General features: G+C 39.4%; 1 protein-coding gene across 2 annotated transcripts in view; it reads left to right on the top strand.

Moving 5' to 3' along the window:
* The window catches only part of SENP2 (SUMO specific peptidase 2), a gene marked incomplete at its 3' end in the record, with an annotated part of 35416 nt that extends 13709 nt beyond the window's left edge, over positions 1 to 21707 (top strand). For both annotated transcript variants that reach the window (XM_084232350.1, XM_084232351.1), the window contains exons 6-17: positions 60 to 228; positions 1982 to 2085; positions 4810 to 4904; positions 5489 to 5540; positions 6578 to 6641; positions 9409 to 9585; positions 10930 to 11061; positions 12809 to 13012; positions 13565 to 13644; positions 16172 to 16256; positions 19542 to 19637; positions 21645 to 21707. In XM_084232350.1, coding sequence (XP_084088476.1) covers positions 60 to 228; positions 1982 to 2085; positions 4810 to 4904; positions 5489 to 5540; positions 6578 to 6641; positions 9409 to 9585; positions 10930 to 11061; positions 12809 to 13012; positions 13565 to 13644; positions 16172 to 16256; positions 19542 to 19637; positions 21645 to 21707 — 1321 coding nt within the window. The remainder of the gene's footprint in view (positions 1 to 59; positions 229 to 1981; positions 2086 to 4809; positions 4905 to 5488; positions 5541 to 6577; positions 6642 to 9408; positions 9586 to 10929; positions 11062 to 12808; positions 13013 to 13564; positions 13645 to 16171; positions 16257 to 19541; positions 19638 to 21644) is intronic.
* Between the last annotated feature and the right edge of the window lie 874 nt (positions 21708 to 22581).

Here is a 22581-nt window from a genome sequence, read left to right as displayed (position 1 = left end):
CCAGCAATTTAAGCAATTTGGTGATAATCTTTTTTTTTTTCCTTTCTTTATTCTCTTAGTTTTACTTTGAACTCAGAAGGCTATAGTAGAAGACCAGGTGGCCGTCGACATAACAGAGGCAATCCAGAGAGTTCCTTAATGTGGAAACCTCAGGAACAGGTTGTAACAGAAATGATTTCTGAAGAGAATGGCAAGGGCCTGAGACGTCCCCACTGTACTGTGGAGGAGGTAAGCCCTTTTTGCCTGATCTCTTTTTTAAAAATATTTTATAAATTTTTGGGAATAAATAATATAGGTAGTATGATAAAGAATTTGGAAGGTACCAGAGGGAGAATGGTGATTATAAATTGCCCAGTCTCCCTTTGTACCCTGCTCCCACCCCCTTTTTGACTTAACAAGTAACCTCAGATACTTGTACATATCCTTCTAGAGATACTCTCTACACATTTATAATTTAGGCAACATTCATACATAGTTATTTTTGCTATAAGAAAGAAAAAGGAATAATGTTAGGAAAAGGTAAGATTATAGACTCTCCTTTTGGGCACCTGAATTACATTAACTTGTTTCTTTTACAAACTAATAATTGTGATTATGTAAGGGAGGTAAATGTCTGCTTTTCCTTCCCTTTTCAGGGCATGCAGCATGATATCTTCATCAACAATCTTTTCTTTACTTCCCTCTTGAAGTCTTCACTTATTCCAGGAGAATTTAGAATTATTCTTGTATCTGGTATTCCCTAGGACCACCACCTATTGCAATTTGCTAGATGGTTTTCTGAACCACTTAGTTGGGTCAGAAATATTTATTTGGGTCCCTGGTGCTGTGCTAGTTGCCAGCAATTTACATCAAGGACAAATGTGGTCCTTGTCCTCTAGGAAATTATACATAAATAGTTAAAAATCAACCAATAGAGATAGGCTGAAGGGAGGATTGACCCACAGCCCAAGGAAGGGTTTTAAAGAGAGGTATTAAAGTAGGCTGTTATATCTATTAGATAGGAAATTAGAGGGGAACTGAGTAATATATATTAGGTAAATACAGGATATATTCTAGAAATATTAGAAAATAACATTAGCAAGGTCATGTTCAATGGTTATGTGTTATATAAAATTAGAAGGAAGAGCCTGAATCCCAAATTTCAGTCGTGGATAAATATGTGTCACTGACCTAGGTGTTTTAGGGGAAAGATGATGACATCAGTTTTGGACATTATTTAAAGTGCCTGTGAAACACGCAAGAAGACCTGTCCCATAGACTTTTGGATATAGGTGATGAGAGTTTTGAGAAGAAGGCAGGGTTAGAGACACATTTCTGAATTTATACATATTGGTGTGACATAAATCAAAAGAACTAAAGAGACTACCCAGGGAGAGAATATAGTGGGAGAAGATACTGTGCAGAACCTTTGGCATTTAAGGGCAGGCAGAAGAAGAAATAATCTGCAGTGAGAAGATACGAAATTAGGAGAGTGTAATATCCAAGAAGGCAGGCCAGGTCAGCAGGGTGAAATGCTGAAGGTAGAAATCAAGTAACATAAACTGAAAAAGTGTCTATTGGATCGAACCATAGAAGGTCACTGGTGACTTTGATAGACCATTTCCATTTTGGAAACTGAATATTGACTATGAATTGGGTTGTTCCTGCTGTATTTTGGGATTAACTCAGTTCCTCTATCAAAAACCTAGATACCATCATGGTACAGTAGAAAATGTAATTGAGTGAAATGGGCTCTAGGGTAAATGACCCATCTAAAAGTAATTGACTATATTGTTCTATATTGTTGATTCAGTTTTTCAAGAGGCCAGATTTTTGATTTTTCTTTTCAAATTTATAAAGTTGGTAATTCAAAGAAAAATTAAAAACACTGTGCTGAGGAACAAAACACATCTGTGGGCTGCGTTTGGCCTCTCAGTCTGTTTATGGTTTAATTATAGATTTAGTGTGCTAGTAGTTATCTAACATGCTTTCTTTTATTTAGGGTGTTCAAAAAGAGGAAAGAGAGAAGTACCGAAAGTTGTTAGAGCGACTTAAAGAAAATGGCCATGGAAACGCTGTTCCACCTATAACTTCAACTCATCACAGGTAAAAATGAGTAATAAGAAATGTGAAGTGATTTGCAGACAGCTTTTTTCTTATTTTTGGAGAGGAGATTTGGGGAAATGGTTTTTTTGTTTTTTGTTTTTTTTAAAGATTGATTGATTGATTGATTGATTTATACAAGCACTGGGTACAGTCAGAAGCGCGGGAGGGTGAGAGAACTCACCAGAGCCAGAGCAGGGAGCAGAGCAGGCAGAAGGACCGAAGCACACTGCTGAGGGGAGCAGCGGGCGGCAGGAGAGGTCTGCGCGCCATGCGGGACCCTCATCCAGGTGGCCGGGGAGCAGCCAGGGATCGAACGGCACTGCAGAGGCTGTGGGCAGCCTTGCAACCCAGCGCTCAACTGCTGCGCCATGGGGGAGGCCCGGGAAATGGGTTTTGTGGAAAAAGAGATTTACATCGAGAGAACTAGCCCTGCAATTTGCATAAACTTTGTATTTGTTAGTGGATTAAATAGAACATTGCTTTTATAAAATAGAATTTTCTCCTAGCTTTAGAGTCCAGTCCTATGTTCAGGTAAACTCTTGAAACTCTGATATGAAAAGTAGACTACAATGAGATACCATCTTATACCAGTGAGAATGGCACATATTAAAAAAACTAGCAACAACAAATGTTGGCGAGGTTGTGGAGAAAAAGGAACTCTCCTGCACTGCTGGTGGGAGTGTAAACTGGTCCAACCACTATGGAGAGCTGTGTGGAGATTTCTTGACCTACTAAACATAGAGCTTCCATATGATCCAGCAATTCCACTCCTAGGTATTTACCCAAATGGCACAGAAACATGAACTCCAAAGGGCACCTGCACGCCTATGTTTATAGCAGCACTGTTTAAAATAACTAAGCTATGGAAACAACCCAAATGCCCAAAAATAGATGACTCAAGAAGATGTGGTATATATACACAGTGGAATATTACTCAGCAATCAAAAAAGATAAATACGTGCAGTTTACAGCAACATGGATGGATGGAGCTAGAGAGGATCATGCTCAGTGAAATAAGTCAGAAAGAAAAAGAAAAATACCAGATGGTCTCATTCATAGCAGGAATTTAGAAAACTTAAATAAGGGACCAGGAAAAAGACTAATCAATACAAAGTAAAAATCAAAATCAACAAGCAACTATAAACCAAAGACACACTATGGTGGGGGGGAGTGGGGCAGGGAGAGGAAGGACTAGAGTCAAAATAAGGGGGGGGTGCAATTGTATGGGAAATATAACCATAATGAAAATGCATACATTGTGCAAAGATGAAAAATGATGTAGGGCCTCCCCTGGTGGCGCAGTGGTTGAGCGCTGGCCTGTGAAGCTGCCCACAGCCTCTGCAGCACCGGTTCGATCCCCGGCCCCTGGGCGAGGGTCCCACATGGTGCGCAGACCTCTCCTGCCGCCCGCTGCTCCCCTCAGCAGTGTACTTCATCACTCTGCCTGTTCTGCTCTCCGCTCTGGCTCTGGTGAATTCTCTCACCCTTCCGTGCTTCTGACTGTACCCTGTGCTTGTACAAATGAATAAATAAATCTTTAAAAAAAAAAGAAAAATGATGTAAGAATTATATAAAATAAAATATTAAAAAAAAAAAAGTAGAGTCGCCGACTGAAGCAGGGCTCCCAGAGGGCAGAGAGTTTTTTTCCCCCCAACTTTCCCAACACAGAGATTTCCCACAATCTCTGACTTTTTCTTTCTTTCCCCCTCCTTTCCTCTTTCTTCTCCTTCCTCCTCCTTTCCCTCCACTCTCCCTCCTTTCTCTCTGGCACACACATAATCCCTAAGACATCTTGGTACTTTTTGACTTTATTTGGAAAAAACCTCTACTTTGGAGATAAGATTAAAGTAACCCCGGGTCATAAGAAGTTTTCCTTATAAGACCGCTTGTTAATGAAATACAATACTCCAATGCTTTGAGCAAAATATGAAAGTGGCAAAAAGAGTTGATGTCTAACCATACACTCACCTGTAAAAAGGGGATAAAAAATATGTGAGTTCAGGATTGAGGTCCACTTGATAATTCTAACAAGTGGAGTGAGAATATGCAGAGCAGAGCCTGGACATTTATACAATAAGTTGAAGGTGAGCAAGTTATGAGATCCTCTAGCTTGTTAAATGCAAAATAACAAAGAATTATTTGCCTGGGAATTTTAACTTTGGTTGTGAATATAAAAAAAAAAATTTCTTGGGCCTTCCCTGGTGGTGCAGCAGTTGAGCGCTGGGCAGCGAGGCTGCCTGCAGCCTCTGCAGCGCCAGTTCATTCCCCGGCCGCTGGCGAGGGTCCCACCAAAAAAAAAAAAAAAAAAAAAATTCCTTAAGTCAGAATGTCAATATTTTCTCTTTTTTGGTTTTGTCATTTGGCAAAATCCTTTAACTATTTTGCTTTCATGTAAAAGCAGATGTGTTATTTAAGGCTCTCTTTCAGTATATCATTTGAAAATTTTCAATTTTTAACCTAGGATTTTTTAGTTAAGATGGTGCTGGTAATCGAGAGCATCCAGTTTTACAAATGGAGAAACTGGAGGTTGGGTAATGTGGCTGAAATGTTAGAATCTGGATTAGACTCTTTATTGTAGTCCCAGAGGGTGCTGCTTTATTTCTTTTCTCTTGTAATTTGATGTTTCAGTAATTCTTGTTTGGAGAAGCTTATCGGTAGACATATGAGTATTTATGGTAGATTTTTTCCTTTTGTATCATGTTCTTCATTTTTTGTGTTTCTAAGTTCTCAAAGAAGTCAGATGGACGCTCTAAAGACCAAAGGTTGGGGGGACGAGCCAAGTCATGGAGTCAAAACAACTCAATTTGTTCCAAAACAATGTGAGTTCCCAAATAATAAGATTTAGCCCTATCTTAATATATGACCTTAGTTCATGTGTTATGAAATTAAGAAATGACATATTAGTGAAACATGGTGTACAAGACTTTAACTCATTATTATGAAACTGAAGTACTACCTACTACAATAATGAAACAGCTTAAAACATTTTAAGCCCTAGGACATTGCTGACAAGTGGGTTAGTACAGCAGCTATTTCAAGATGAGATTCATAAAATATCTCTTAATTATTACTCCTAACTTAATTATTACTCCTAGTAAATAGTATGTGAGCCTACAATTAATTTCTTAATATTCCTTATGTTAATTTCCTCATATTTCTACACTGTCTACTAAATGACTTTACCAAATAAGCAGATATGAGCCAATTTATGCTAAAGATATTTTAAAAAGAAAGAGATATGTTTCTTAAGTTACTAATTTATAAGAAGGCTAGTGTTTTCGAAATTCATTTAACATTTCAACAATTAAATGTTTTGATAATTTACAGACTGTAAGTTGAAATTGTAGCTATATGATTAATTAATAAAGGTAACATTTGCTTTTTTTCTTTACCATCCTCACAGATAGAGTTGTTGAAACAAGGGGACCTCTGTGCTCAGTAAGAAGTGAAAAGAGGTATATGGTTCAGTTCATTCTAAGTTTTCTTTTGTTTTTGATTTTTTTTTTTTTAAAGATTTATTTATTCATGCATGCAAGAACTGGGGTATAAGCCAGAGGTGTGGGTGGTGAGAGGCTTCACCAGAGAAAGTGGGGAGCAGAACAGGCAGATGTACTGAAATACACTGCTGAGGGGAGCATCAGGCAAGACAGGAGAGGTCTTCTGCACCATGTGGGTCAGTTTCCTGGCTGGGGATAGAACTCATGCTGCAGTGGCTGGAGACAGCTTGATAGTGTTGAGACTTTAACCCCTGTGCCACCAGGCATGCAGGTGCCATTTAAATGGGAGTGGAGGGTTTCCCCTGGTGGCGCAAGAGGTTAAGCACCACACTATGAAGCGATCTGCAGCCACTGCAGCACAAGTTGGATCCCCGGCCGGCTAGGGAGCGACGCACATGGTGCAGCAGGCCTCTCCTGACTCACCCGCTGCTTTCTCAGCAGTGTACTTTGGTCAGTCTGCCTGTTCTGCTCCCCACTCTGTCTCTGGTGAATCCTCTCCCTGCCCCCACACCCCCAAACCTCTGGCCTGTACCCCAGCTCTTGTATGCATAAATAAATCATTAATAAAAAAAATATGGGAGTGGAGGTGTGATAGGCATCACTAGTGACCAGGCGTCTCTTGTATAAGAGCAGTAAAGGCAACTCATAGCATGTTTATGGCAGAGTTTGATAAAATATGTCCCATGAGTCAAATCTAGCATACCTGCCTATTATTGTTTTTATTTGTAAATAAAGTCATGCTCATTTATTTATATACTGTCACTGGCTGCTTTTAAACTACAATAGAAGTTGAAAAGATGTGACAAAAACCATAAAATGACCTACAAAGCATAAAAAATTTTCAGAAAAATTTTTGATTCATGGTGTAGAGAACTATATAAACTCAAGGCAATTTTGGTTACCAATTATTAATTCTTATTTATAAAATTAGTATAACATGTACCAGGTTAAAATTATCTGATCTGTAATCTCTCAATTCTCCCCTCACCCCCCAGGTGTTCAAAGGGGAAAATTTCTGATACAGAAAAGACAGTGGGAATCAGACTTGAAAATGAAGGTGTAAGTAGAAACCCTATTTAAATTTTATATATTTGGTGCCCATGAAAAATAAGATGATATATTTTAGTTAAATTATTGTTTCCTTTGAAAAAGCATCAAGTATTGGGCCTCCCCGGTGGCACAGCGGTTGAGCGCTGGGTTGCAAAGCTGCCCGCAGCCTCTGCAGTGCCGGTTTGATACCCGGCTGCTCCCCGGCCTCCGGAGGAGGGTCCCACATGGCGGGCAGACCTCTCCTGCTGCCTGCTCCTCCCCTCAGCAGTGTACTTCGGTCCTTCTGCCTGCTCTGCTCCCCGCTCTGGCTCTGGTGAATTCTCTCACCCTCCCGTGCTTCTGACTGTATCCAGCTCTTGTATAAATAAATAAATAAATAAATAAATAAATAAATAAATAAATAGATCTTTTTTTTTTTTTTAATTTTCTAGAGGCATGTCTTATTTATTTATTTATTTGTTTGTTTGTTTGTTTGTTTGGTTTATACATGCACTGGGTACAGTCAGAAGCACAGGAGGGTGAGAGAATTCACCAGAGCCAGAGCGGGGAGCAGAGCAGGCAGAAGGACCGAAGTACACTGCTGAGGGAAGCAGCGGGTGGCAGGAGAGGTCTGCGCGCCATGTGGGACCCTCCTCTGGTGGCCGGGGAGCAGCCGGGGATCGAACCGGTGCCGCAGAGGCCGCGGGCAGCTTCGCAACCCAGCGCTCAACTGCTGCGCCACCGGGGAGGCCAATAAATAAATCTTTTAAAAAAAAAAGAAAAAGCATCAAGTATTGAAGATGCAAACTTTGGCTTCCTGCTAAGTTGCTGGATTTTTCTCTGGTAGCCATCTTTTTAAGAGATACCAGCTTGTTGCCATCCCAGCCCTAACCTGTGTTGCCTGACTTCCTTTGGATAATTTTTTTTTTTTAAGATTTATTTATGCATACAAGGGCTGGGGTACAGTCCAGAGATGTTGGGGGCGGTGGGGGGGTGAAAGGATTCACGAGAGACAGAGTGGGGAACAGAACAGGCAGGCAGATTGAAATACACTGCTGAAGGAAGCAGTGGGAGAGTCAGGAGAGGTCTGCTGTGCCATGTGGGTTGCTCCCTGGCTGGCCAGGGATCAAACTCATGCTGCAGAGACTGTGGATTGCTTCATAGGGCTGATGCTTAACCCCTTGCGCCACCTGGGAGGCCCTGGAGAATTTTTTTTTAAACCATGTATCTCTAGGAAAGATATATGTTCAGAACTTTATTTTTACAGTCAAGATTTCTGATCAACTTGAAAATATTGACAATCTTCTGCTTAATTGGAATTTGTATTTTCTAAATCAGTATTGGAATAAGAAGTGTTCCAGTGCAGGCTTGAAGTTTTAGATTATTTCACATTTTAGATACATACAAATACTAAAGTTTAGGGGACTGCTTTAAGTGTCAGTTTGATCAAGTTTCTTTTCTTCCATTAGACTTCTTCATAAGAAAAGTTAAGTCATCGTCTTGTTATAATTCTTAGAACTTCCATTTTCTAATGGTCCCCATTTCCTTGTGTGTTTAATTGTATTTAATTATTATTCATCAACTGTCGACCAAAAACTGAAGAAGAAGGGAACTAAACTTGAGAAAGGACAGAGTTGGAGGTATATTTGTTACTTGGATAAGACTCCATCCTGCTCCTAGCCCAGCTGACTCTGAAGCCTTTGCTTTCTGGGACTGTGGGGAAGGACAGTACCTTTTGCTTTCCTGGGCCCACTAAATCTGGTAATTAAAAGTACTAGCGGGCCTCCCCGGTGGCGCAACGGTTGAGCGCTGGGTTGCGAAGCTGCCCGCGGCCTCGGAGGCGCCGGTTCGATCCCCGGCTGCTCCCCGGCCACCGGAGGAGGGTCCCACATGGCGCGCAGACCTCTCCTGCCGCCCGCTGCTCCCCTCAGCAGTGTACTTCGGTCCTTCTGCCTGCTCTGCTCCCCGCTCTGGCTCTGGTGAATTCTCTCACCCTCCCGCGCTTCTGACTGTACCCAGTGCATGTATAAACAAAAAACAAACAAACAAACCAGCAAACAAATAAATAAAGCATGCGTCTATAAAAAAAAAAAAAATTAAAAAAAATTAAAAAAAAAAAAAGAAAAAAAAAATAAAAGTACTAGCTAGGCAAGTTGAGACTAGTGTTGCTCTAGGTCAAAACTCTAATTCTAAATAAATTTCCTAATTTAAAAAATAGCTTGCCTACAAGATGATTTAAATTCAGTGTTTTAGTGTTACATAGGTTTATAATAAGGAAAGATCTCGAGATGCTGGCACAATTCTATTTGTGGACATGAATCATGAATACAAAGGTATTATTTCTACAAAAATTAGGTGGTGCATTAATGTTTTGTGCATTTTTCTATAATACATAATTACTTTTTACAAAGATGAAGTAGAACACCTTTCCTTAATATAAGAATAGCAGTGATTTGTTCTAAGTGATGAGATTATAGATCATTTTTTTGCTTGATTTTTCAAATGTCTTTTAACTGTTTTATTTTGAATTGGATTAAGAGAATTAGAACTATTTTCCTTGCTACCTCCAGTATTCTGTTTCATGGTTTGTAACGTGTTCTTTGAGGCTTAGGTCTTGAACAATTTTTTGTCCCCTCTTGGCAGTCAGGGCAAAGGCAGATACACTCAAGTTTTCCTAATTTGGGTTTGTGACTTCTCTTTTCTTTCAAGATAATGGCACTGTTTTATATTTCATGAATTATATATATTTATATGTTCAAGTATCAAACTGTCAATAGAAAACAAACTTTCTTTATAGAGGAGGGGACACCGACTAGAACCGGACCTGTCTGAAGAAGTATCAGCCCGACTCCGCCTGGGCAGCGGGAGCAATGGCTTGCTAAGGAGGAAAATGTCAGTTCTGGAGACAAAAGAAAGACATTGCTCAGGCAAAGAGCGGGATAAAAGGACGGATGATCTTCTTGAACTGACAGAGGTATTATTTCTTGTGTTGAAGGATATTTTTAAATAACATCATTTATTCAAGACTTGAATATTTTGTTTTGAGGAGTTTCTCCAGGTGCGGAATGAATCTACCAAAGAAATTTGACCCAAGGACTGTTTAATCATGGTTACATTGATTGTTAGTCACCTCTGAAGGGATGAGATTACTTTATGTTCAGCAAGTGTGAGTAGACATAATTGTCAGGTCGTGAAATAATGGGTTCTTTGTAAATAATTTTTACAATCTTCAAATATTTGGTTATATAGTATAGGCTTTAGAAATGGGATCATTGCAGTTTTTTTCAAAAAAGTTTCCTAAAATGTCCCCTTTCAATGATTATTGCATTTCACAATAGTAGGAACTTATAGAAAACAAGGAAATGAAAGTAGATAAAAATTCTTAATCTAAATGTAAGCTCTCATTTTGCCTCCTCCAGTGTTGTTTTAGTAGATAGTAGTCAGTCCTATTCATTGACTAGCTCTTGAACATTTGCTGTTGGGCATGTGGATGAAGAGAAAAAGCCATAACATAGCAAAATTTTGTGCAGTTGTCATAGCAGTATTAAAAATATTTGAATGAAAATAATTCTGTTGGGTTTCTAGTTTCGGTTTATGTCTTAAATGTGCATTTGGCCACATAATTCTTTAGAATAATGGAGCCATATCAGTGAGCACTCAGCTGGCTAGACTGCTGCCTGGTTTTCTAGCTTCTGCCTGTTTCCTTCCATCTTCAGGTGTCCTAATTTTGTTATTTTGATGTTTTTAAATAAAAGTTTAGGAGATAAATAAGTATAAAAATACTTTTATAGTATTGTGAAAGGAGCAAATACTTAAGAATTTAGACACTTGTAGGTTCAAATATTGGCTCTGTCTTTTTAAAATTTGGAGGGTTATATTTTTGCTCTTCTATATGTGTACATGTTCTGCCTTTTAATTATATGATTGGAAAGCATATAATTTAAATTATCTGAGCTTTACCTCTTCCATAAATGGTGATAATCCTTTTCCCATAAATACGGATTATTTATGTGTTTCAAGCATCTGCACCATGTTTGTTTAATAAAGCTCAATAAATGGCAGTGGGATCATTGAGACTACTTTAAATATTATGAAATTATTATTTCTGGAATTAATGATTGGACTAGATTTTTATAACCATTAGTAAGACTGCTTTGTAGTCCTAATTTAAACCTTATTGTATTTCAGTTTTGTAGTCTTTGATATGTTTTTCCCCAAGAAAAATTTATAGAAATGAAAAACCTTTTTCCGTCTCAGACTTTTCATATATGATAATTGTTGTACATTAAAATAGCAACTTCTGGGCTTTCTAATTCAGGACATGGAAAAGGAAATCAGTAATGCCTTAGGCCATGGCCCACAGGATGAGATCCTAAGTACTGCTTTCAAATTGCGAATCACCCGAGGAGATATCCAGACCTTAAAGAACTATCACTGGCTCAATGATGAAGTAAGCTGTCTTTTTTTCTTTAACCCTCATCCCATCCTTGACTATCATGATATTTATTTAATTTTTTTAAAGGTTAACAAAAGGTTTATTTACAAGGGAAGGGGAATGAGGAAATGTACAACTCAGGGAGAAAAGAGGGAGATAAATTCTTAAATTTATCCTTCCCTTTCTGCCGACCTGGAATCCCAAATGACCCGCTGAGACCAAACCTGCCTGGCCAAGATCATGAGCCAAGTGTGCCCGACCCCGCTAACATGGCTGGTTTTTACTTACAAACAGAGAAAATGGCTGATTAACTTGCCCTTAGGTCCTCGCCACTTCCCTTTCTAACCAAGGAATTTCTGCCCAATTATAAAGGTTTCAGACAGCAGCTTCCAGGTTGTTTTTTTAAATTTTTTTTTTTAAAGATTTATTTATACAAGAGCTGGGGTATAGGCCAGAGGCACGGGAGGGTGAGAGAATTCACCAGAGACAGAGCAGGGAGCAGAGCAGGCAGATGGACTAAAAACACTGCTGAAGGGAGCAGCAGGCGAGACAGGAGAGGTCTGCCGTGCCATGTGGGTTGCTCCCTGGCCGGCGCTGCAGAGGCTACAGACGGCTTCACAGCGTTGTGCTCAACCCACTGCGTCACCAGGGAGGCCCTAGCTTCCAGTATTATTTGAAACAAAGAACATTTAAGTAGAGGGTTAATTCTTATTGCTTGCTGCATTTAATTAGCAGTGTTTCCCTCTTATGCATCCTTGTGTTGTTTCATTCATCACTTGATTTACTAGTTTTCCGTGATTGCACCAGATGTGTGGAAGGAAGCAACAAGTGATTTTTTGTTTTTTTTGTGGGACCCTCGCCGGCGGCCAGGGAACGAACCAGTGCTGCAGAGGCTGCGGGCAGCCTCGCAGCCCAGTGCTTAACCGCTGCGCCACCAGGGGAGGCCCAAGTGATGTTTTTTTAAAGATGAATTCTTATTGGAGCCATTTTAACTTTTCAGTAATATTGGGAGTATATTAGCCACCATCTTTTTATTTATTTCTTTTGAGTGCTAACTAAAAATTTGCCTAATCTGTCTCCTTGCATCTTTACATATTTATTTAAAGCTAACTTGTAGTTCTTTGACTATTTTTCATTTGGTCCTTCCCCAACTGCTCAGTCCCTGTTTTCTTCCTTTGCTTCCTTCTTGCAGCTGCCTCTACCCCCAACTAGTGATATAAAAGCACATTTTTTAAAAACTTTTTCAAAGTGTTTTGTTTTACATTATGAATGTAATATGTTTGTTATGGAAAGTATAGCAAAAGTGAAAGAAAAATATTATCATTCAAGGGTATTATCAATTAACATTTTAATGATTTGGCATATTTCTAGTTAATGCTTTTAAGCATAAGTTATGTATACTTACATGTAAAATTTACCCATGTATGTTTATATTTCCAGTTAGTATTTCTACATATTTTTTGTGTGATATAATTCATATACCCCTTTTCATTGTTGATGATTTTCTTTTTGAGTTCCTTCTCTTGGCTCTCGTCTCAGATACCTCAAAAGTATAATTTCATTCCTTCTTATCCCTCCCATTTTGCACTGATCAATTTTTATTTTCCATCTTTCTGCCATAAAGAGTTATTTCATCACATTTAGTATCTTTTCTTCCCTAAATAAAATGCTTACCTTTAATTCATCCTAATTCAGGTAGGGAGAAGTTTATTTTAGATAATGTACTTGCAAAGTTCTGACATACAATGTCTTGTTATTACAGGTCATTAATTTTTACATGAATCTTCTAGTGGAAAGAAATAAAAAACAAGGCTTTCCAGCACTTCATGCATTCAGTACTTTCTTCTATCCTAAATTAAAGTCTGGGGGTTACCAAGCAGTGAAAAGATGGACCAAAGGGGTCAATCTCTTTGAACAGGAACTAATTCTAGTGCCTATTCATCGGAAGGTACATTGGAGCCTAGTGGTAAGTTGAGAAGGTTAATTGTTGAAATTTAGACTGTGACTATGTTCTTAAATAATGAAGGCTGTGCTTTATTGTCTTGTGTATGTCTAGTGTGCTGTCTAGTATATGTTAAAGGTATACTCTGCCAAGTCCCTTCATGGTTCTTGAGTTGAACAACTACAAAAGCTAGAAGATACTCCCTGTAGCTGAAGAGCTTCTACTTATAGTGCTTCTAGGAAAATTTTAGTATATATAGGTTATTTATTTAGTTTTGTTTTCAAGATAGTACAGCTTTATTATAGGAAAGTATATGTATAAAAAAAGCAAAAAAATTCATCATTCTGAGGATGACTAATGTTTTGGTAAATAAGTTTCTAGGCCTTTCTTTCAGAATAGAAATACATAATTTTATAGAAACAAAGCTCGTGTCTGTGATGTGTAAAAAGTGTGTTCTTAGAATTTCATTCATATTGGCACATATTGATTTTTAAAAGATGCTTTTCTTTTGAGAAATAAAATTCTCACTACTGTTATGACTAAGATTATTCTGGATGTTATATTTTTCCATTATAGGTGATAGACCTAAGAAAAAAGTGTCTTAAATATCTGGATTCTATGGGACAAAAGGGCCACAGGATCTGTGAACTTCTCCTGTAAGTAAAGGTTGAAAAACTTCATTGTTACCTCAGATTGCCTTAGCTGATCATTCCGTGTATCATTCTAGAAGACACTGATGGTGGCAGAATAATATAGTGAAGGTTCTTTCTAGTCACTTAGGACTGAATTTGAATCCATCATTTTGTCTAAAAGGAAGCCTAAATCTGATGCTGAGAATTTGTGTTTAGTAGCATCACTATAAGCACCTTTGTGATGCATTGCAGATTTAAATATATCTTAGTGGAACTCTATGATTTTAATCAGATTTCTTTGGAATGGATCCAGACTTTGCCTGGGGAGTATTTATTACTATTACTTCACCAAATTTTTTTTAATATATCCAAAATGGCAAATTTATTATATAAGGGAAAGGGAAGAAAAGGACACCTGCATAGACACAAAGGGAGCAAAAAAAAAATTGCCCCTGAAAAGGGCAGGTTAGGCAAAGGAGAAAGAAAAAGAGGTACCTGCATAGACACAGGTGGGCAAGAGAGCTGCTTCTGCCAAATTCTTAAGCCCACTCATGTGTCTATATTCTCCTTGATAGTGAGTTCATTTCATAGAACTTTTAAAGTGTAAATTTTAAAGTGTGTGATGTGTAGGTAACTGTTTCAAATAGTAATTGCTGGAAAACTGCCTTTAAAACATAGCCCACTTGGGCCTCCCTGGTGGCTCAGGGGTTAAAGACAAAGCACTGTCAAGCTATGGGCAGCCACTGCAACATGAGTTCCATCCCCTGCCAGGGAATTGACCCACATGGTGCAGCAGACTCTCCTGTCTCTCCCACTGCTCCCCTCAGCAGAGTATTTCAGTGCATCTGCCTATTCTGCTCCCCACTCTGTATCTGGTGAATCTTCTCACCTCCTATACCTCTGGCCTACACCCTAGTTCTTATATGTATAAATAAATAAAATCTTTAAAAAAAAACATAGCCCACTGATTGGCTATGAAATGTGGTGACACGAACTTACAGTGAGGAAGTAAATCAGGGAGACAAGTCTGTTTTAAACATCTGTTCACTGGAAGCGAAGAATAAAGAAATCCTCATACATAACTACACTGTCATTGTCATACTTAGAAAAATAAGTATGGTTCATGTTCTGATTTCTTCAGGTCTTTTTTTTTTAAAGATAATATTTATTTATGCATTCAAGAGCTAGGGTGCAGGCCAGAGGTGCAGGGGGTGGGAGTGAGAGGATTCACCAGAGAAAGAGTGGGGACAGTACAGGTGGATTGACTGAAATACACTGCTGAGGGGAGCAGTAGGTGAAACAGGAGAGGTCTGCTGTGCCATGTGGTTTAACTCTCTGGCCAGAGATCGAACTTATAACTGCCAGTAGCTTCATAGTACTGAGACTTAACCGATGTGCCACCAGAGAGGCCCTCTTGGGTATCTTTGATAGTATTTTTTCCTAATCCAGGAAGCCCATCAGGATTCACCCATGTACTTAATGTCGCTTTAGTCTGCCTTTTTTTGTATTTCATGGCAATACCTGTTTTTGTATTTGAGAGTCTTGGCCAGTTGTTTTACTTTTTATCTTTTAAGTGGGGAAAAGCAAGTTTTAAAGTGAAGTCCTTTTGTGTGTTTTTAAATTGTGTGTATAAGGATGGAGTAGAGAACTAGAATAATATACAACATTAATAATAATTACTTCTGAATGGTTATTATGTAGTCTTTTGCATATTTTTAAAAGTAACCATGTACAATTTTTATAAGCAGATATCTCAAAAATTAAAACCAAAGGCAAACCAAAGGCAATCACATTTTATTTATTTATTTGTTTTTAAAGAATGTGTATTCTGAGTCCTCTTTTATCTCTCTCTTTTTTTAAAAGATTTATTTATTTATGCATACAAGAGCTGGTATATAGGCCAGAGATATGGGGAGTTAGAGGACCCACCAGAGACAGAATGGGGAACAGAACAGGCAGATTGACTAAAATACACTGCTGAGGGGAGCAGTGGGTGAGACAGGAAAGGTCTGCTTCCCCATGTGGGTCCCTCCCTGGCCGGCCGGGGATCAAACTTGTGCTGCTGAGGCTGCGAACTGCTTCATAGTGCGGTGCTTAACCCCTTGTGCCACCAGGGAGGCCCTGTTCATTTATTTTTTAAAAAATTTATTTATTTATGCATTCAAAAACTGGGGTACATGCCAGTTGGTAAATAAGTTGTGGGGGGTGAGAGGACTCACCCGGAGACAGGGTGGGGAGCAGAACAGGCAGATTGATGGAAATATACTGCTGAGGGAAGCATCGGGCGAGTCAGGAGAGGTCTGCTGCGCCATGTGGGTCACCTCCCTAGCGAGGGATCAGACTTGTGCTGCAGTGGCTGCGATAGCTTCATAGGTTGCGTCTTAATCCCTTGCACCACCAGGGAGGCCTGGCAATCACATTTTAAAGAAGCAAATGGAGATAGATTTGAGAATAGCATATCTGTTGAAACATCAAAGAGTTCTTTGTAATCATAATGGTCACTATCTACAGATATTCATCCAAATATCCTTTCTTTTTTTCTTTTTTTTAGTCAGTATTTACAGGATGAAAGTAAGACCAAAAGAAATATTGATCTGAATCTTCTAGAGTGGACCCACTACAGCATGAAGCCACATGTAAGTGGTGATCTGCGTTTGAAATACTTGGTTGCATTTACTGACAGTGGCATATTATTTAGACTGGCTTCCTTGCTCCCTTCACTCACTCACATTTTAAGGCATGCATTCTCCTGAAGTGTGTACCTTATGAATGATCTATTTCTTAATCTTTAGAAATTCAGTTAACAAGTAGGGGAGGTAGTGGGAGGGGGCAAACCATTTACAGTGTGCTCACGTATGTTTTCTAGCAGTGGAATCAGACTCTTAGCCTTTACATCTCATCTAAATTGTAGATGTTAACTGGATGCTGGCATATCTCAGAAAATCAGGGGGGAAAAATAACCCAATAACTTCAAGTCAGCTACTTATTTGGTGCTAATAAAAATTTAAAATTCTTGTTCAAAACTTAACTGGGAATTTTGTTTTGTCTTAAGGGTTCCATACTTAGGATCCTAAAGAAAATCAGTTCTCTTTTGTATATTGGAGTCTGTAGTTCTCTCTACCATGAGAGATACTGGGCCGGGGAGAAAAGCATGGGATACCTACCTCATGGTATTCACATTCAAGCAACTTTTTCTTTGTTACAATAGTCTTCCGTATTTATTTGAATAAAAATTGAGTAATTGCCATCTAGTGTGTGTCAACTGAAATAAAAATCTCAGTGATAGCTAGACAAAAAGTTTATTAGATAAAGTGAAGATTTGAACCAAACATTCCAATAAATTTTGCTTTGAGATCTGTTCCAACAGTAACAAGTTTGAGTTCAATGTATATAGCTTGTTATAGAGAAATATATATGTAGAATTAATATGAACATTGACTCACTAATGCCAAAAATGTAATTATTTTTGAGAGGAGGCTTTTCGCTTTCATTTCTAGGTATAGCTGTATTGATTTCCTAAGTTGGGGGGGGCGGGGTGAAAGGTTGGTTTACCCACAGGCTTTGGATTCCTACGTGACTGTTTAATAGAACAGGATAGCGCCTATTCTGACTTTAAGCCCATGCAGATGGCTTTGCTCTCTTGCCTGCTTGAGGGATGTATGAGGCATGGGGAGGCAAACCTTTCACAGTGTGTTCACATATGTTTTCTAGCAGTGGAATCAGACTGTTATTATCTTGTGCTGGGGGAACCTGTGAGCCTAACTCAGAACAGTTTGGAATCCACTGCCTTAGGCTTTTGATGTCCTTAGTGCCGCTTCCAGGAAGCTCTGTTTTTGCCTCCAGCCAGAATTGAGAAATCAAGGCAAGATATTAATTGCTTAAAGCTTATCAGGAAACTTTTTTCTTTTTCCTGCTGGCAGCTGTGGGGATACAAATCAGTACTGTACCCTTTCTCCACAAGAGATATGTTGCAAGATCCCCAGTGGATACCTAAAACCATGGACAGTACTGAACCTTATATATACTATGTATTTCCCTATATATATTTCTGTGATAAAGTTTAATTTGTAAATTAGGCATAGTAAGAGATTAACAACAATGACTAATAGAATACTTATAATAATAAATTGTAAAAATGTGATCTCTCCCCCTCTGTCTGTCTGCTATCTCTAAATATATTCTTGTATATAATATTTTCTGACTGCAGTCCCCCCTCCTACTGTCGACTTGCTTTTCTGACTAGGGAAGGGAAGTTAAACTGCAATATGGAAGTACATTCGTTGTATTGCAAACATATTTCTTATAGAGCCACTTTTAGCCCTCTTCAAAATTTGTAAATGTTTCTGAAATAATTCTGACTAGAATTCCTGTCTCTAGTGTTAAAAAAAAAAGACAAAATTCGTCTGAATAAATTTAGAGTTTTAAATGGCTTTATTCCAGTCCATGAAATAGGGAATCATCCCATTCTAGAAAGCAGAAAGGCTCTGCAATGGGTTATATAAAATGGAAAGTTTTATAGTCAGAAAGAGGGTGAGACAAAGTTATTAGCAAAAGAAAATAAAGATTATTTCAGGCTAAGCTGTCGTCCCCTGCTTCCAAGGGAAAGTAGAGAGGTCTTTTGCACATTATCTCACCTGATGCTGGCCTGGGAACTCCAGATTGTTTTATTTATTTATTTATTTATTTATTTTAAAGATTTATTTTATTTATTTGTTTTTTGTTGTTGTTGTTGTTGTTTTTATTTATACAAGCACTGGGCACAGTCAGAAGCACGGGAGGGTGAGAGAATTCACCAGAGCCAGAGCGGGGAGCAGAGCAGGCAGAAGGACCAAAGTACACTGCTGAGGGGAGCAGCGGGCGGCAGGAGAGGTCTGCGCACCATGTGGGACCCTCCTCCGGTGGCCGGGGAGCAGCCGGGGATCGAACCGGCGCTGCAGAGGCTGTGGGCAGCTTCGCAACCCAGCGCTCAACCGCTGCGCCACCGGGGAGGCCCCTCCAGATTGTTTTAAAATTAACTTTGGGGAGAGGTTGAAAATTCAGTTAGGTTAGATATTAAATCTTGGTGGGGCCTGTCACAATTGTTTCCATTTTGGGTCTGTTTCTTTCTAACACTGGTACTAAACCTTCTTTCAGTTGGGCTTCTTTGAGTTGAGAGTTGGAACATTTAATTTACTTCTCTCTTTCCTACTGAAAAGCATTTTCTATGAGGTCACATACACTAGTGTCCAGGTTTTTATACCGCATAAAGACTCATTGCATTCGTGTGTGTATATGTGTGTGTTTGTATAATACCAGACTTAATTTTTATCATTTTTCTTTTTTCTTTTTAAATATTTATTTATTTATTTATGCATACAAGAGCTGGGGTACAGGCCAGAGATGCAGGGGGTAAGAGGATTCACCAGAGACAGAGTGGGGAACAGAACAGGCAGACTGACTGAAATACACTGCTGAGGGGAGCAGCGGGCGAGACAGGAGAGGTCTGATGCACCATGGGTTGCTCCCTGACCGGCTGGGGATTGAACTTGTGTTGCAGAGGCGGTGGATTGCTTCATAGTGCGGGTGTTTAACCCCTTGCGCCACCAGGGAGGCCCAACTTTTATCATTTTAAAAAAATTCATTTGTTGCATAGAAGAACTAAGATGTAGGCCAGATGTGTGGGGGTAAGAGGATTCACCAGAGACAGAGTGGGGAGCAGAACAGGCAGGTGTACTGAAATACACTGCTGCTGGGAGCAGTGGGAGAGATGGGAGAGGTCTGCTGCGTCATGTGGGTCAGCTCTCTGACTAGGGATCAAACACAGGCCATAGCTGTGATAGCACTGATAGGCCACCAGGGACACCCTTACTTTATCCACAGTTAGAGGAACTTGTATTTGATGAAATTTTACCCCTCTTTTCCTTCTTTTTTTGTAATTTTAGGAGATTCCTCAACAGTTGAATGGCAGTGATTGTGGAATGTTTACTTGTAAATATGCAGATTATATCTCTAGGGACAAACCCATCACATTTACTCAGGTGAGTGAAGACCCCACCTCATCCACTTACTGGCTACTAAACAAGATGAACTTAGAGCATGTTAGCAGTGCCCTGCATACATTAAGCTCTTAATGATGGTATTCGCGCTTCTCCTGTTATGCTGTAAATGTTGGCCAGAGTCTTATTCTGGAGTCACTTATCTGCTCTTAGGTTTATCTTTTGTCTTCGGTGACCAGTGGGACAATTTCTGTATCTCTGAACTCCAGTGGCCACTGGTTCCTGAGTGTTACTGATTTGTTTAGCCAAAGGTGGAGTCATGTCAGAATATGCAACCACAAGAGAAAATCAGGTCCTGTGAGAACTTATGCTGAAAGTCTAAGATGTAACTATGAATACTGCTTTTCCTTTCTGTTCTGGTTATTTTTGGTTCTCTAAGGCTCTGCATTTGAGTGGAAATTCAAGTATGTTGGGAACTCTTGAAAATTTGCTTGTAATAGTGAATGCCCAACCTTTCTACAACTGAGAACAACACCCTTTAAAACATATTTTTCCTTTAACAGACCTCATTTTGATAGATGTTGTCTACCTAACTGTACTTATTGAGTAGTAGGACTAAACCCCATTCCTGACTTTTGAGCAACATGAGGTCTCTCATGCTGAATTAATGCATTTGCAGTCTGAAAAGCACTTGTTACTGGTTAAGTTCAGAAGTTTTACTAAGAATAAATGTGCAGTTTTTACTCTATTTTGAACTATTTAGAATCGCTTAGAAATCCATGTGTGAAGACTTTAGACCCCTCCATGTACGAAAATCACTAGTCTATAGTAAATTGGTATATCTAACTATAATGAAGCACCAGGAGTACCTGAAGGTTGTGAAGTGACTTCGTCAAAAAGAGAGCTAGTTAAGTTACAGGGGAAATTGGCCCATAAAGTGAGTGTCAGTTATAGTTATAATATAGCTGTAGTTATATTAAGTAAAGCATCTCATTCTATATAATAAGGAGTTATTTGTCCTCTGAACCCAATGACATGATGTTACTAGTCATAGGGGCTAAAAGGGGCTAGTCACTGGGTTAACAACTCTCCTACTGGTTCCAGCCACCCACGACCACAAATGCAAACAAAAGGGCTTTTGGTGCAGCAAAAGAGAAAAAAATGTTATTCTACCCAATGGGGTGGAGGAAGAGGGAGAATTAGCAGGGGAGAGGGAGGAGGAGAAGTTCCAGTTACCAACAGGTGGTTCTAAATGGAGTTGCAGCTATAGGAGCTGAATGTTGGGGTCCCCCCCCCACAGTGTGGGTGTGCAGTATGAAGGCCCACAGCCATCTGACCAGAGAGTGGCTGCCTGCCTTTCACATCAGCTCCCGCTTGTGTAGCTCCTTCTTACAATAAAACCTTGCAAAATGGTCACTTACTCCACCCCCTTCCTAGCATCCTCTTTGCTCAGGACATTCAAGGGCAAAGTTCAAACTGTGGCACTGGGTGGGCTTTGGCCCCTCCAGCTTGGATGGTGCCCGATATCAGAAGTTTGGCTCTTCATGGCAAGCTGGGTGCCCCAGGTCCCTGGAGCGCGAAGCTCAGCATTGTTAGTCTGTTCCAACAGTGAGGTCTGCAGGAGAGAAGTTGGCAATGTGCAACATTTGGCCAAACAGAAATATGGATTTCTTTTCTGTATTTAAATAAAATTAATGTTTTTCTCATAAAAAAAGCAGAATGTGTTCATTTTAGAATGTTTTGAAAATACATATACATAGGAAATTACCTCCCTTGCTGCGATTTGATATTCCATTTTTTGGTACATATTTAGTTATGAAGTTGTTGCACCCTATTTTATATTCCATACCCTACTTTGATTTCCCTTAACATATAAAATATTTATGATACGTAAATAGTAAAAATCATAAACCTTTTCTATGTCTTCATATAAAAAGTCATCTTCATAAAGCCATGGACATCCTACTTTATTTACACAATTATTTCTAAAGGTTGTGATGTTCTGCTCGGTAACGTGTAACGTATGTCATGTCTTTGGATTCTTTGCAGCACCAGATGCCTCTCTTCCGGAAGAAGATGGTGTGGGAAATCCTTCACCAGCAGTTGCTGTGAGAATGCCCCGCCTGGTCCCTTTAGCTGCTGGTGGTTCTTTCATGAACAGACATTTCCATATACCTCATGCATTGTGGGTTCAGAAGTCCCTGCATCACCTCTGTTCTCTCACAGGTACTGAGCTGTCAAGTGCATGAAGGCCTCACACTGCGCTTGATGTGCGGGGAGGCTGCTTGCAACCCTGTTTGTAAGGCTGTGCCTGCTTGGAGCCTTGGACTGTTCAGCCCACACAAGAACAAACTCTAATACTTTTTTTTTTTTTTATATTTTTTTCCCTATGAATGTGGGAAATGCAGGATTTATTCTGTGATTTGTTTTTTCTGTGTGTTTGTTCACGTGTATTCATTCAATGCTCACTCATTTGCAAACATAATGGGCAGTGGCTATTCTCTGCTGCTCTTTTATAATTAGCTCTGAATGACTTGTTTGAACTATTTATTTCTGGAAAGAATGTTAATCAAGCACCACTCCCTGCTGAAGATGAGAAGGGAAATCAGTTGGGGGAGGAAGGAAGTGTTCATTAACTTCTCTGATGCTGGAGCAGTAACTGCCAACCTGAAGCTGGAGGCTCTCAGTTCTTTGGAGGCTTGGAGATCTAGCAAGGTGCGGCGTAGGACTCTTCTGCGAGGAAGACTGACACCACCGCTTTGCACCATGTCATGGAAAAGTGAAACTGTGGCCCAGGAACTCTGACTACCCAAGCTTCTTCAAAAGAGTGTCCTGGTCATCCTAAAGAGACTTCCCTTTCTGGAAATAAGGTGACTTGGCTACTCTTGAAACTGGATTTGAAGTAACCGTAAACCCTAAATCTTCATTTACATCCCAGATCTAGTTGAGTGTAAGTCGCAGAATTGTAAAGACTGACCTGAGATGT

The sequence above is a fragment of the Talpa europaea genome (genome assembly GCF_964194135.1).
Source record: "Talpa europaea genome assembly, chromosome: 4".
In the NCBI taxonomy this organism is placed as follows: domain Eukaryota; kingdom Metazoa; phylum Chordata; class Mammalia; order Eulipotyphla; family Talpidae; genus Talpa; species Talpa europaea.
Note: the sequence above shows the minus strand (reverse complement) of the source record. Positions and strands in the feature narration are given on the sequence as shown.